This window comes from Elgaria multicarinata, chromosome 3 (genome assembly GCF_023053635.1).
Source record: "Elgaria multicarinata webbii isolate HBS135686 ecotype San Diego chromosome 3, rElgMul1.1.pri, whole genome shotgun sequence".
Classification (NCBI taxonomy): Eukaryota; Metazoa; Chordata; class Lepidosauria; order Squamata; family Anguidae; genus Elgaria; species Elgaria multicarinata.
Window position 1 is genome coordinate 157775405 of NC_086173.1, and position 13345 is coordinate 157788749.

The following is a 13345-nucleotide window of genomic DNA, read 5'->3' on the forward strand; positions in this document are numbered from 1 at the left end:
CTGTATTTCCCTATGCAGCCGAATCTTATAAAAACTTAAGAAGAACCTTGTTGGATCAGATCAAAAGTGCGTCTAGTCCAGCAGAGGCCAAACAGATGCCCAAAAGAAGGACATGAGTGCGAGAGCACCGTTCCACCCATGTTCCTCAGCAACTGATATTGGGAGACAACAACACCTCTGACACTGGATATATAGCCATCATGACTAGCAGCCAAGAATTCTGTTTGTTTATTTGAAAGTGAGATCCCCTGACTTCATTAGCATGCAGAGGATTATTATTATTATTATTATTATTTTGTAATCTTAAATCTGTATAAAAACAAGAAGAGCCATGCTGGCGCAGACCAAGGGTCCATCTAATCAGAATTCTGTTCACAGTGGCCAATCAGCTGCCCATGACAAACCCACAAGCAGGACATGAATGCAGCCGCACCCTCCTGCCCATGTTCCCCAGCAACTGATGTACACAGGCATACTATCTCTGATACTGGAGGTGTAGCAAAAATAGCTCGTTCCCTGGTGTATCAAGTCCAATTCAGCACACAAGGAGGAAAGGAGAAGAAGTACGGGTCAAACAGCGTTTATTCTGCAGGATAATGAGGCACCAGAGCTAATTGCTGCAAAGCCAAGGGAGTTAGCAAGGTAGCCATCAGGGCTAGTAGCCATTAATAGCTTTCTCTGGGAATTTGTATACCCCCCTCCACTCTTTTAAAGCGGCATACAATCAAAGCTCACACCCAAATGTGTAAACTTTCGAGATCTCCAGATCTCTTCATCAGACAAGATGTTACAAAAGCACAAGGGTGCCTATTGAGATCTGGAGAACTTGAAAGTTTGCACATTTGGGCATGATTTTTTAATTGGCTTAATAAACAACCTGGGTTTGGGATTATTATTTTTCCCCTTAGGTAGGGTGACCATATGGAAAGGAGGACAGGGCTTCTGTATCTTTAACAGTTGTATTGAAAAAGGAATTTCAACAGGTGTCATTTGTAGGCATGCAGCACCTGGTGAAATTCCCTCTTCATCACCACAGTGAAAGCTGCAGGAGCCCTGCCCTCTTCAGTATCTGGTCACACTAGGCAGGGCTCCTGCAGCTTTCACTGTGGTGATGAAGAGGGAATTTCACCTAGGGTGACCATATGAAAAGGAGGACGGGGCTCCTGTATCTTTAACAGTTGCATTGAAAAGGGAAGTTCAGCAGGTGTCATTTGTATATATGGAGAACCTGGAGAAATTCCCTCTTCATGGCAAGTTAAAGCTGCAGGTGCCCTGCCCTCTTTTAAAACTAGTCGCTCTAGTATAGCTCCTGCAGCTTTAACTGTGGTGATGAAGAGGGAATTTCACCAGGTTCTCCATATATACAAATGACACCTGCTGAAACTCCTTTTTCTATGCAACTGTTAAAGATACAGGAGCCCTGTCCTCCTTTTCATAGGGTCACCCTAATTTCACCAAGTGCTGCATTCACACAAATGACTCCGGCTGAAATTCCCTTTTCTATGCAACTTTAGAAAAGTTGCATAGAAAAGAATGCAAGAAAAGAATGTAAGCCTATGCGGCATTTTAGAAAAGAATGTAAGCCTATGCGGCAGGGTTTTGCTATTTTATTGTTTTACTCTGTACAGCACCATGTACACTGATGGTGCTATATAAATAAATAATAATAACTGTTAAAGATCCAGGAGCCCTGTCCTCCTTTTCATGTGGTCACCCTAGCCGGCCCACCAGCCGCCTTTGCTTTTTTGCGTTCTTGTTATTTAGGGATTTTGAGGACGGGGATGGGGAGCTCCCTTGATTCAGCCATTCAGTAGAGGGCAGTGGCGCTTCCTCTGCCTTCAGAGCAACACTATTGAAGCACCGACGACGAAGAAGAGGAGGCGGAGAAAAGGGAGAGAAAAAGGCTGGGCGCTGCCACAGGAAGGAGCTTCGATCTCCCGCTTTCCTCCTCCTCCTCCTCCTCCTCCTCCTGCTGCTCCTCTTCCCAGGCGGCCGTCTCTGGAGGGTGTCCCTCGCGGTGACCACGGGCTCCCCTTGGGGAGAGGCTGAGCCCCGAGCAGCCCGGAGCGGGTCGCCTCGCCCGAGAAAAAGTGAGTCCAGCAAGCGCGGAAAACCAAGATGGAGAAAAAGCGCACACGCGCCCTCCCGTCCCTTTCCGGTGTTATTTCCGAATTCCCTCGCCGCCGCTCCCTCTAATGCCAGCTTAGGTGGTGAGTGCCCGGAGGAAACGATCCTGAATAGGGCCACGGGGTCGGGGTGGGGGGGGGGGAGAGGGAGCGCTTCGAGGTTTGCAGAAGGGCAAAGAGAAATTTAAAAATATAAACCATCCCGAAGGAGGCCACCTACTTACCCTGCCCCCCAAATCCCCTCCAGCCCAATGAAGATTCCTGCACTGGGCAGGGGGTTGGACTCGATGGCCTTAGAGGCCCCTTCCAACTCTACTAGTCTATGATTCTAAGACCGAGCCTGCTCAGTAGCTATTTGAAACCCTGGACTGAGCACACCTGAGAGGGGATGCACTGCAGCATTTTGTTGCAGATCTCCCTAGTGGCCATTTGTAGTGGTGGTGGTGGTGACCAGAGTGGCATGGGGCAGCATGCCAGTGGGTAGAGCAGGGCTGTCAGAGGTCACTGGGCTTCGCCCCCCACCTGCAACACAGGCTTGCTTGTTCCAAGCCATTCTTGGTGCTCACGCGGAATTGCAATGGCTTACAAGGCAGGGTTGTCGTAAGCCAATGAGCTGCTTAACTCAGCCCTGCCCCCCCCCATTTATTTATTTATTTCATTTTTATACCGCCCAATAGCCGAAGCTCTCTGGGCGGTTCACAAAAATTAAAACCATGAAAAGCACAGCAAAACAACCAACAGTCTAAAAACACAAATACAAAATACAATATAAAAAGCACAAACAGGATAAAACCACACAGCAGAAATTGATATAGATTAAAATATGGAATTAAAACAGCATAGTTTAAATTTAAGTTAAATTAGGCGTTAAAATACTGAGAAAATAAAAAGGTCTTCAGCTGGCGACGGAAGGAGTACACTGTAGGCGCCAAGCGAACCTCTCCAGGGAGCTCGTTCCACAGCCGGGGTGCCACAGCAGAGAAGGCCCTCCTCCTAGTAGCCACCTGCCTCACTTCCTTGGGGAGGAGCTCACGAAGAAGAACCCCTGTGGATGATCTTAAGGTCTGGGCAGGCACATATGGGAGGAGGCGTTCCTTCAAATAACCTGTCCCCAAGCTGTTTAGGGCTTTGAATGTTAGTACCAGCACTTTGAATTGGGCCTGGACCTGGACTGGCAGCCAATGAAGTGGTAAAAGGACTGGTGTGATGTGGTATGGATCAGTGGTACGGATGAGCAACTTCCTACCCTCTGCGTAGTTTCAAAAGTCCTCTGCGGTCAACTGTTCTTTCCCCAGAAGCCTGCTGGGCAGGGAGAAATAGGGGTGTCAGTAACAGGGAGAGAGATGATGGTTTTGGCCTTGTTCACATTGGCTTTTATTATTATGAATACTAATACTACTAATACTAATACTACTAATAATATAATACTGATGGTGTGGTGTAGTGGCTAAAGTGTTGGACTGGGAGTTGGGAGATCCAGGTTCTAGTCTCCACTCGGCCATAGAAACCCACTGGGTGACTTTGGGCCAGTCACAGACTCTCAGCCCAGCCCACCTCACAGGGTGGTTGTTGTGTGGCTAAAATGGAGAGGAGGAGGATTATGTATGCTGCCTTGGGTTCCTTGGAGGAAAAAAGGCAGGATATAAATGCGATAAATAAATATAATAATTCAATTTAAATTCCACTTATATACAAAATACCCTAGGCGGCATGTGATTACCACGAAGGGAACACAGCCTCTGACAGAAAAAAGTTGCCTCACCCTTGTTGTAGGGGAGGAGTTGTGGCTCAGTGGTAAAAAACCTCAGTTCTACCTGTAGAGGTTTCTGGCTTTGACCCCCAGCATCTCCAAATAGGGCTGGAAAAACTCCTGCCTAAAATCCCAGCGAATTGCTGGTGGTCAGTGTTAGGGTGACCATATGAAAAGGAGGACAGGGCTTCTTTATCTTTAACAGTTGCATAGAAAAGGGAATTTCAGCAGGTGTCATTTGTATATATGGAGAACCTGGTGAAATTTCATCTTCATCACAACAGTTACAGCTGCAGTAGCTATACTAGAGTGACCAGATACAGAAGAGGGCAGGGCTCCTGCAGCTTTAACTGTTGTGATGAAGAGGAAATTTTACCAGGTTTCCCATATATACAAATAACACCTGCTAAAATTCCCTTTTCAATACACCTGTTAAAGATACAGGAGCCCAGTCCTCCTTTTCATATGGTCACCCTAGTTATAGGTTGCAAATATTGAAACAACTGCAGTGCTAGTTCACACATTTTAATTCTAATTCTTCTCTACGTAAAGAAGATATATTATCTTTTACATCCTTAAACATTGTTATGTGATAAAAAATCTCCATTCCCACAGATAGCACTAATTTTGAAGTCAGCATAGTAATTACACGAAGTTTACTTTGTCCTATATATCAAGTAGTGCTCTACTACAGGGATTGATTTTTTAAAAAATCAAGTGGCTTGCTTATTCTGTTCTGTATATGCCCAAAGTACATATTTCAATGGAATTGTTACATAACTTTGCTCAATTCTTTCCCATGGCTTGTTATTAAGGTTATTATACCATTACCAACAAATATAGTAGTTACCTAATTTAAGACCCCCTCTTTCATCTGGTTTTTGAATTGTCATTAAAGTGAGTCTGCCTATTTCCCCTAACCAAAGAAACCCACCGTTTTCCCCCATCTCTTAAGATTATCCATTGAGTTTCAAATTGTTATATTTCTCATAATATATAGTAAACTAGGCAGAATATTCATTTTTAAAATGGCCAGTCTTCCCAACCAAGGTACTAGTATGTGCATCCAAGTTTTAAAATCTTTCATTTTTTTCAATTCTCATGGGAGCTTATTTTATATTTGACTATTTTTATTTTAAAAATCTAGCCTCTCTTTTTGTAACATAAAGTTGCTTCCTCACAAGAAAATGTCTTTGGAATCAGGGAAGCAGAAGCAAACCCCATTTTAATCCTGTAGTCTTGATGGTGCCATGATGAATTAAGTGAGCGTAAAATGTGCAACGCTGCACATTGTTAGAGTCTTCTAATTTAATTTATCAGGGTGGCCAAACATTTAATTTATCAGGATTGCAGGCACGTATCAGTTGAAAAGTATTGAAGTGGCAGGGGTGCAGGGGAATATGAGAGAAAAAGTACTACCTTCCACACACCTTTTGCGCGTTTTCTTTCTCTCTGATCTCTCACATATTTTTTGTCTGTGGTGGTTGGGATTTCTTGGTTATAACCTTTTCTGCATGCACTTACTTTGGAATAAGCTCTATTGAACACAGTAGCACTTAACTTCTTATAGAATCAATGTATGTGTCTTATCTGAGGAAACAGTGGGGTTCATCTTGCGCTTAATATTTGAAGTATGTGAAGTAACTTCATGTTTTTTATCTGGGGACGCAGTGGGGTTCATTTTGTTCTTCACATCTGAAAAATGTGAAGTAACTTCATGCTTTTTATCTGGGGATGCAGTGGGGTTCATTTTGTTCTTCACATCTGAAATATGTGGAGTAACTTCATGTTTTTTATCTGGGGTTCATTTTGATACAAATGTTTTAAATAAATAATAAATAACCAGGAAGCCTTAATTAATCTTGTCATCTAAACCTGGACTTTTGGTTTATTGCTCCCATACAAGTCGGGATGTGCAAGTTTGTTGTTGGTTTGAATTTATGCCCGAGATGAGATTTGAAGAAGGGGCTTCTGAGTTCATAGCTTAATCTCAGTAGCTCTAACAGCACCCGTTCTTTGGTGTATGCAAATGGGGTTTATATTTTACTGCCCTTTGGGGAGAAATGTGTATTTGAGGTGCTCAGTCCAGACTACATGCCCTTCTGTTCTGTGTTTTGTTTTTCCTGGTTTTTTAACATTCCACTACGTGCGTCTTTTTTTAACTCAGGAAGAAGAAGTTTCCCTTTCAACTCAGGAATATCTCCAGGGACTGCTGGGGACCTCTGGCAACTTATCTCTTATCACCAAGCAAACCTTATTTTATCCTGAGCAATTTCAGTGGAGTGCTCGAAGACCAACCGAGAAAAGGCTGAACGCTGGTGATTTCCTTCTCTGTATTAAACCAAAAGGAAAAAAAAGAAAAAACGAGGAGGGTTGAAAACAAAAAGATTTGCCTGGAGTCGGCCTCGCTGCCATAATTGAATTGACAAGTAGACTAAGGGGAGAAAAAGGATGAAGGAGAAAAAATCAGAAGAACTAGAAGAGAGACCAGAAAGAGCAGGAAAAACCATCAGTGCGGTTCAGCTGGAATATATGACAAGGCAGCCAGGATGGGGAGTGTCACAAGTAGGCAAAGGAGAACCATCCAAGGAGATGCAGCAGCGCTGGGAAGCCCAGTGGCAGGAGTTCCTGAAGACACTGCAGTCTCCTTATTTAGCATGGGGGAATCTTCAGCTGTCAGAGACAACACCGTGGGATGATGCCAAGGCCTTCCTGGCCTCCTTTGAGCAAGTGGCCGAAGCCTGCCATTGGCCTAGAGGAGAGTGGGCAGCCCGGCTCCTGCCAGCGCTGAGCGGGGAAGCAGAACAGGCCTTTAGAAGCCTGGAAGCCAGAGATCAGGAGGACTATGGGAAAGTGAAGGCGGCCATCTTGCGAGGGGAAGCCCTGAGGATGGAGGCGCAGCGCCAGCACTTCAGGCAATTCTGCTGCCAGGAGGTCGAAGACCCGCGAAGGATTCACATCCAACTCCAGGAGCTTTGCCGGCAGTGGCTGAAGCCGGAGAGACACAGCAAGGAGCAGATCCTGGAGCTGCTGATCCTGGAGCAGTTCCTGGCCAGCCTGCCAGTGGACCTCCAGGGCTGGATCCGGGCAGGAGGGCCGGACACCTGCTCCCAGGCCGTGGCCCTGGCCGAGGACTTCCTCATGAGCCAGCGAGAGGCCGAGGGAGGGAAATGGCAGGTGAGGCTTTAATGTTTGTAACAGGACACAGAAGGTGGATTAGGTTGTTAGAATTTATTTATTTATTTATTACATTTCTATACCGCCCAATAGCCGAAGCTCTCTGGGCGGTTCACAAATTGTGTCCCTTCAGTCAAAAACAAGTGGATACTCACAATAACGCGGTTATTGCAGCAGAGCCCCAACCTCTGAATACTGTTCCTTTTCCAAATTCCTGTCAGGAACAGAAGCTTTGCATCATCATTAGTTGGCAAGGCCGGGTTTCAGGGGAAAGTGAAAAGGACAAATTTTCCTTTATTATTTATTTATTTATTTATTTAATTACATTTATATACCGCCCCACAGCCCAAGCTCTCTGGGCGGTTTACAACATTTAAATCCTTTACATCCTTTCACACTCTCCTGAAGCCTTATCCCTGCTATGCTATGTAGCACTAAAGAACTCGTTTATTCCTATATATTTGGATTGAGGGAAGGTTTCCGGACAGTAAGAAATGGGAAACGTGTTCTTCTCTTCCCCCCTCAACTGGGGAGAAGAGGGTTTGTTTGTATTTTACCCTGACAATACAGATCCTTCTCACCCCAATTCTAATGTGAGCTGCTAAAGGCCCAAACAAGCCAAGTTCCTCACCAATTTCTTTTTCAACGGACACCTTCTCCGTTCCTTAAGTCCTACAGTTCATGTGCCCAGGTCTTTCGCAAGCTGTTATGCACCTGTGTGTTTGGTTAGTTGTTTCTTTAACTGTACGTGCTAAATTACTTCTGCAGATCCAGGGAGTCTTAGCCCAAACCTATTTCGAAGTAAGTTTTACTGAGTTCAAGTATGGGATCAAAGTGTTAGCCTTACAGCAACTCTGTCAGGTAAATTTAAGTTTGCCACCTCTTCTTTCTGACAGAGCAACTGTGTCTTTAACAGTTGCAGCACAAAGAGTACAAAACTCACAGATGTAGCTTTTCCTGGTGTGTAGCACAGAGCGGTAAAGCAGCAGTTTCTGCAGCTGAAACTCTCCCCACAGCCTGAGTTCGATCCCAGCGGAAGCTGGTTTCAGGCAGCCGGCTCGGGTCGACTCAGCCTTCCATCCTCCCGAGGTCGGTAAAATGAGTACCCAGCTAGCTGGGGGAAAGGTAATAATGGCCGGGGAAGGCAACGGCAAACCACCCCGCTATAAGGCCTGCCAAGAAAACGTCAGCGAAAGCTGGCATCCCTCCAAGAGTCAGTAATGACTCAGTGCTTGCACGAGAGGAGATGCAGCATTAGAAGGGGTGTGGTACCTGAACATGAGAGCCAAAGGTCCATCTAGTCCAGCATTCTGTTCACACAGTGGCCGACCAGCTGCCCATGGGAAGCCCACAAGCAGAACATGAGTGCAACAGCACTTTCCTGGCCCTGTTCCCCAGCAACTGCTGTACATAGGCTTACTGCTTGTGGTACCGGAGATAACATATAGGACTAGTAGCCATTGATGCTTTTATCCTCCATGAATTTGTTCAATCTCTTTTTAAAGCCATCCAAATTGGTGGCCCTCACTACAACTTGTGGTAGCGAATTCCATAGATTAACTCTGCGCTGTGGGGAAAAGTCCTTCCTTTTATCTGTTCTGAATCTCCCACTGATCAGCTTCATGGGAAGACCCCAGTGGGTTCTAGTATTTTGAGAGAGGGAGAAAAATGTCTCCCTATCCACGTTCTCCACCCCATGCATCCTCCTGTGCTCCTCTATAATGTCTCCCCTCACTCGCCTTTCTTCCAAGCTTTCTCCCGGACCTGCAGGAATAGGAACTTAGGAATCTGCATTCTATTGAGTGAGTTTCTTGGTCCAACTAGCCCAGTATGATCAACGCTGACTAGCAGCGGCAGTCCAGGCTTTCAGGAAGAAGTTTTTCCAGTCCTACCTGGAGATGCTGGAGAGTGAACCTGGGACCTTCTGCGTACAAAGTTCATGCTCTACCACTCAGTTGTTCCGAGGCCAACCGAGTGTTGTGACTGTGAATACTAAGTATGCCTGGCCATTTTCTTCCCTATGATGGCTTTTGGATCTTCTGCTGCCTGCCATGTGGCTCGGGTCCAGGCTATCTGAAAGACCGTATTCTCCCATATGAGCCTGCCTGTGCTCTGAGATCTTCTGGGGAGGCCTTTCTCTCAGTCCCACCAACATCCCAGGCACGCCTGATGGCTACACGGGAGAGGGCCTTCTCGGTGGCTGCTCCAAGGCTCTGGAACTCCCTTCCCAGGGAGGCTAGGCTGGCTCCCTCTGTGCTACAATTTCGAAGGCAGGCAAAAACGTTTTTGTTTCAGCAGGCTTTTGGAACTATACTGGACCTGTGTTAATGTATTGGATCCACACACCCTTTTAACCTGTTACAGTTTTTGTTAATTTTTAACATGTTTTTAATTTTACTGTAGGTTTAATTCTATTTTAACTTTTGTAATTTATATTTATATGTTTTAATTGTATATGTTTTAATCTTGTAAACCGCCTTGAATCCCAGTACTGGGGAAAAGGCGGGATATTAATAATAATAATAATAATAATAATAGGTCCAAAAGCCGTCATAGGGAAGAAAATGGCCAGGCATACTTATTACTCATAGTCACAACGCTTGGTTAGCCTTGGAACAACCTCATGAGAATCAGTGAGCCACTGAGAGCCGGATTTACTAAAACGGCTCATTATATCACAAATGGAATATAGGATTGAAGAGTGCAAAGTGTGCTTTTTATGCATTGCTGTTGCTCTTCCAGACGCATCCCTATATTCTGAGTGAGATCACTCTTGCCGTTTCAGAGGCCGTTGCAGGATGTGTGTGTGGGTTCCATAGATGCAGAGGAAGTTCCATCGGACATCGTACCGGGACAGATCTACAAAGAAGCCAAGCAGCTTGGAGAAGAGATTAGTCTGCTAGGTAAGGTTTCATTGAGTTACTAAGCATTCCACATCTTTGGGGGATTTGGGAGGATTAGGAAGGCCTGAGGTAGAAGAAGGACAAGGCTCTTGTATCTCTAGCGATTTCAAGGTTTTTTCTGGCAATGTGAGTTTGTCCTGCAGGGAATGAGAAAAAAGGCCCAATGAATTCCTCTCTTCGACACAACTGTGGCCACGTTTTGGATCTGCTCACTTGAGGTGCCAAGTCTAGAAATGTCTAACCAAACTACTCTATTTCTTCGATTCTAAGACACACTTTTCCCCCCATATAAACATCTCTAAAAATGGGGTGCGTCTTAAAATCGCGGGTGTGTCTTAGTTTTTTTTCTTTCTGTTGGTGGTACTGAAATTAGTGTGTCTTACAATCAAACAAATACAGTAATAAACAGACTTTGCTGCAAGTTAAATCTTAGCAACGGAGCAGAATCCTGCTCAACCTGAGCTCTCCATCTTCAGGACTTCACCAGGTTTTCAGTTTTTCTGAATTTCAACTTCATTGGGACTTGGCATAATAACATCCTTTCCAAGATGGGTCCTCTGTAGGATTGTGGAAAAGCCAGGCAAGACTTGAGCTGCTAGATCAAATCAGAACAGTCGAAAGCCCTGGAGGTGGGAACGTTCAGCTCGAAAAGGGACTGGCGATGAACAAGACGCAAAAAGGGGCACCAGAAAATTGCCACAGACTGTCTTCCTTCGGGGGTGATCAGGTGCAAAGGAAGGCAGGGATTCTGGACTTTGGGCAGCTGTATAGAAGAGGGAATTTTAGCATGGGCACTTTTCTCTACCTCTGCCAAAATTCACTCTTGTTCTCTACTCTTAAAGAGACAGGACTCCAGTGTGCCCTAAGTAGGAAGGGATTGACTGAGCAGAGGGTTGGACTTGATGGCCTTATAGACCCCTTCCAACTCTGCTGTTCTATGACTCCCTTTCTAAAATCTCACTTCCATCCTTTGCAGACAGTGGAATCAAGTGCCCAAGTCATTCTAGCTCATCGCTAACTCCAGAAGGACGGGATATGACCAGAGCTGGGCCGAGCGAGGTATGCGACTCAGTTTGCTATGCACAGAGACAACCTGGTGTGCTCCAGATGTGTTGAACTATGACTCCCAGGATTCCTAACCATTGTCCATGCTGGCTGAGGTTGTTGGGAGCTGGTCCAAAACATCTGGAAGCTTCCAGTCATATAATAATACTTAATGTTTGTATAGTTGTTTTTATTGATTTTGCTTTTATGTTGTATGCCACAGTGAGAGCTTTGGCTGTAGGACAACTCATACCTTTGGTCGTGGTTCCAAGCCTTCCCACCAAGTTGTGAGACAATAAAGTGCTGTGCAGTCCACAAAAGCTTTATTCCGTAAATAGACATCTCTTCACACCTGGAGGCAGTGTGGATGCTAGGAGCGATCCTCTACGCTTCATCAGCCTGATAAAAGCAAAGGAGTTGCTTATCAACTAAATGGATGTTTTCCTGCCATGCCTGACAGGCTTTTATCGAACCCCTCCTTCAGGGAGGGGCTTCAAGCTGCAACCTCTGCCATGTGGCTAGTCTAGCAGACCGCCTCCCATCTTCTCTCAACACCACCCGTTTGACCCTGCAGCAGACTCTGGGATCTGTCAACTCCAATGCTCCCTCTCCCTTCAACAAAGGCTGAATTCCCAGGGATGGATAGAAGGGCGAAGATGATCTCTGAGCCTGGGCCTCCTGTTCAATAAGCTCCTGGGAGGATTCCTTTGTTGGGGAATCACTGTATTTTTAACGTGCTGGAAGTTACAGACTGTACCAGTGAATAGCAGAGTTTCAAGCGGCTCTTAGTCAGGACACAGCAAAGACCAATAATATAAGGCAAGGATTCTTTTACAGTTATAGAAATAAATCCTTTACTGACAGATATAATTTAGTTATGGCAATACAAGTTACAAGTTATACTCACACATGGTCATAGCAATACAGCATACACGATATGATCAAGATGATGATGAAGAAGATAGAGATATGAGATATAGATTAACAATGGTTCAAACACAGTTTCTTATATAGGCAGTCTGTACAAAATGATGCAACTATTAATTGACAATCTTAGTAAAATGACTACATGCAATAGTCCAATAATTCAATAAGCGTCCACCTGCAAAGTTGACCTTTAAGTGATTGTGTTCTGCTGACTCCTCACTTCTTCCAGGTTTTGCAGGACATTATAGAAATACAGGAAAAGATAAAAAACATAGTCCATTCCAGGACTCAACATCCTTCTTGACTCGTGGAAAGTCCTGGAGAATTTCCTCTCCCACTTCCTGTCTTGGCTGGTTGTGTTCTTCAGGCTCCAAGTCCGGTTCAGGCTCTGAGTCCAATTCAGAATCCACACCAGATTGACTGGGCTTCATCCTGACACCTTGAATGAATAAGTAATTGCCCCGTAAGATGGCCTTTAAATTAGGGTGACCCTATGAAAAGGAGGACAGGGCTCCTGTATCTTTAACAGTTGCATAGAAAAGGGAATTTCAACAGGTGTCATTTGTATGCATGTTGCACCTGGTGAAATTCCCTCTTCATCACAACAGTTAAAGCTGCAGGAGCTATACTAGAGTGACCAGATTTAAAAGAGGGCAGGACACCTGCAGCTTTAACTGTTGTGATGAAGAGGAAATTTCCCCAGGTTCCCCATATATACAAATGACACCTGCTGAAATTCCCTTTTCTAGGCAACTGTTAAAGATACAGTAGCCCAGTCCTTTTTTTGGTATGGTCACCCTAGTTAAATACTTTCAATAAATAAGATTTCAAAGCACTTTCATGCTGTAACCCTCATAATAGCCCTGTGACGGAAGTCTGTATTATAGAATCATAGAGTTGGAAGGGGTTATTGAGGGCATCAACCCCCTGCTCAGTGCAGGAATCCAGTTTAAAGCATCCCTGACAGATGGCTGTCCAGTCTCTGCTTGAATACTTCCAGCGATGGAGAGCCCAGCATGTCCCTAGGCAATTGGTTCTGTCATCTAACTGGGCAGATCACTATGAAGTTTTTCCTGTTGGTCAACTGAAATCTGCCTTCCTGTAACTTAAGCCTGTTATTTTGTGTCCTACATTCCTGGATGATAGAGAACAGTTTCCATGGCCACCCTTGAGGCAATTCAAAAGGGCTATCAAATCCCACCCCTCCAATAGCCTTCTCTTCTCAAGAGTAAACATACTCCATTCCCTCCATCTTTCCTCATAGGACTTATTTTCTAGGCCCCATGACCATCTTTGTTGCCCTTTTCTAAACTCATTCCAAATTATCCCCAAATATTGCACTTGGGGTGACTGAGGCCAAGAGAGAGAATGGCTTGACGAAGACCACCTAGTGACTTCACAGCTGAGGGAAGATTTGA

At 45.0% G+C, this 13345-nt stretch overlaps 1 protein-coding gene across 1 annotated transcript in view; it reads left to right on the plus strand.

The window, feature by feature from the left end:
* The first annotated feature begins 2009 nt into the window (after positions 1–2009).
* LOC134396133 (zinc finger protein 135-like) overlaps positions 2010–13345 on the plus strand; it is a 28111-nt gene continuing 16775 nt past the window's right edge. Inside the window, exons 1-4 of the mRNA XM_063122505.1 lie at positions 2010–2090; positions 6044–7053; positions 9839–9956; positions 10933–11015. Coding sequence (XP_062978575.1) covers positions 6328–7053; positions 9839–9956; positions 10933–11015 — 927 coding nt within the window. The 5' untranslated portion in view covers positions 2010–2090; positions 6044–6327. The remainder of the gene's footprint in view (positions 2091–6043; positions 7054–9838; positions 9957–10932; positions 11016–13345) is intronic.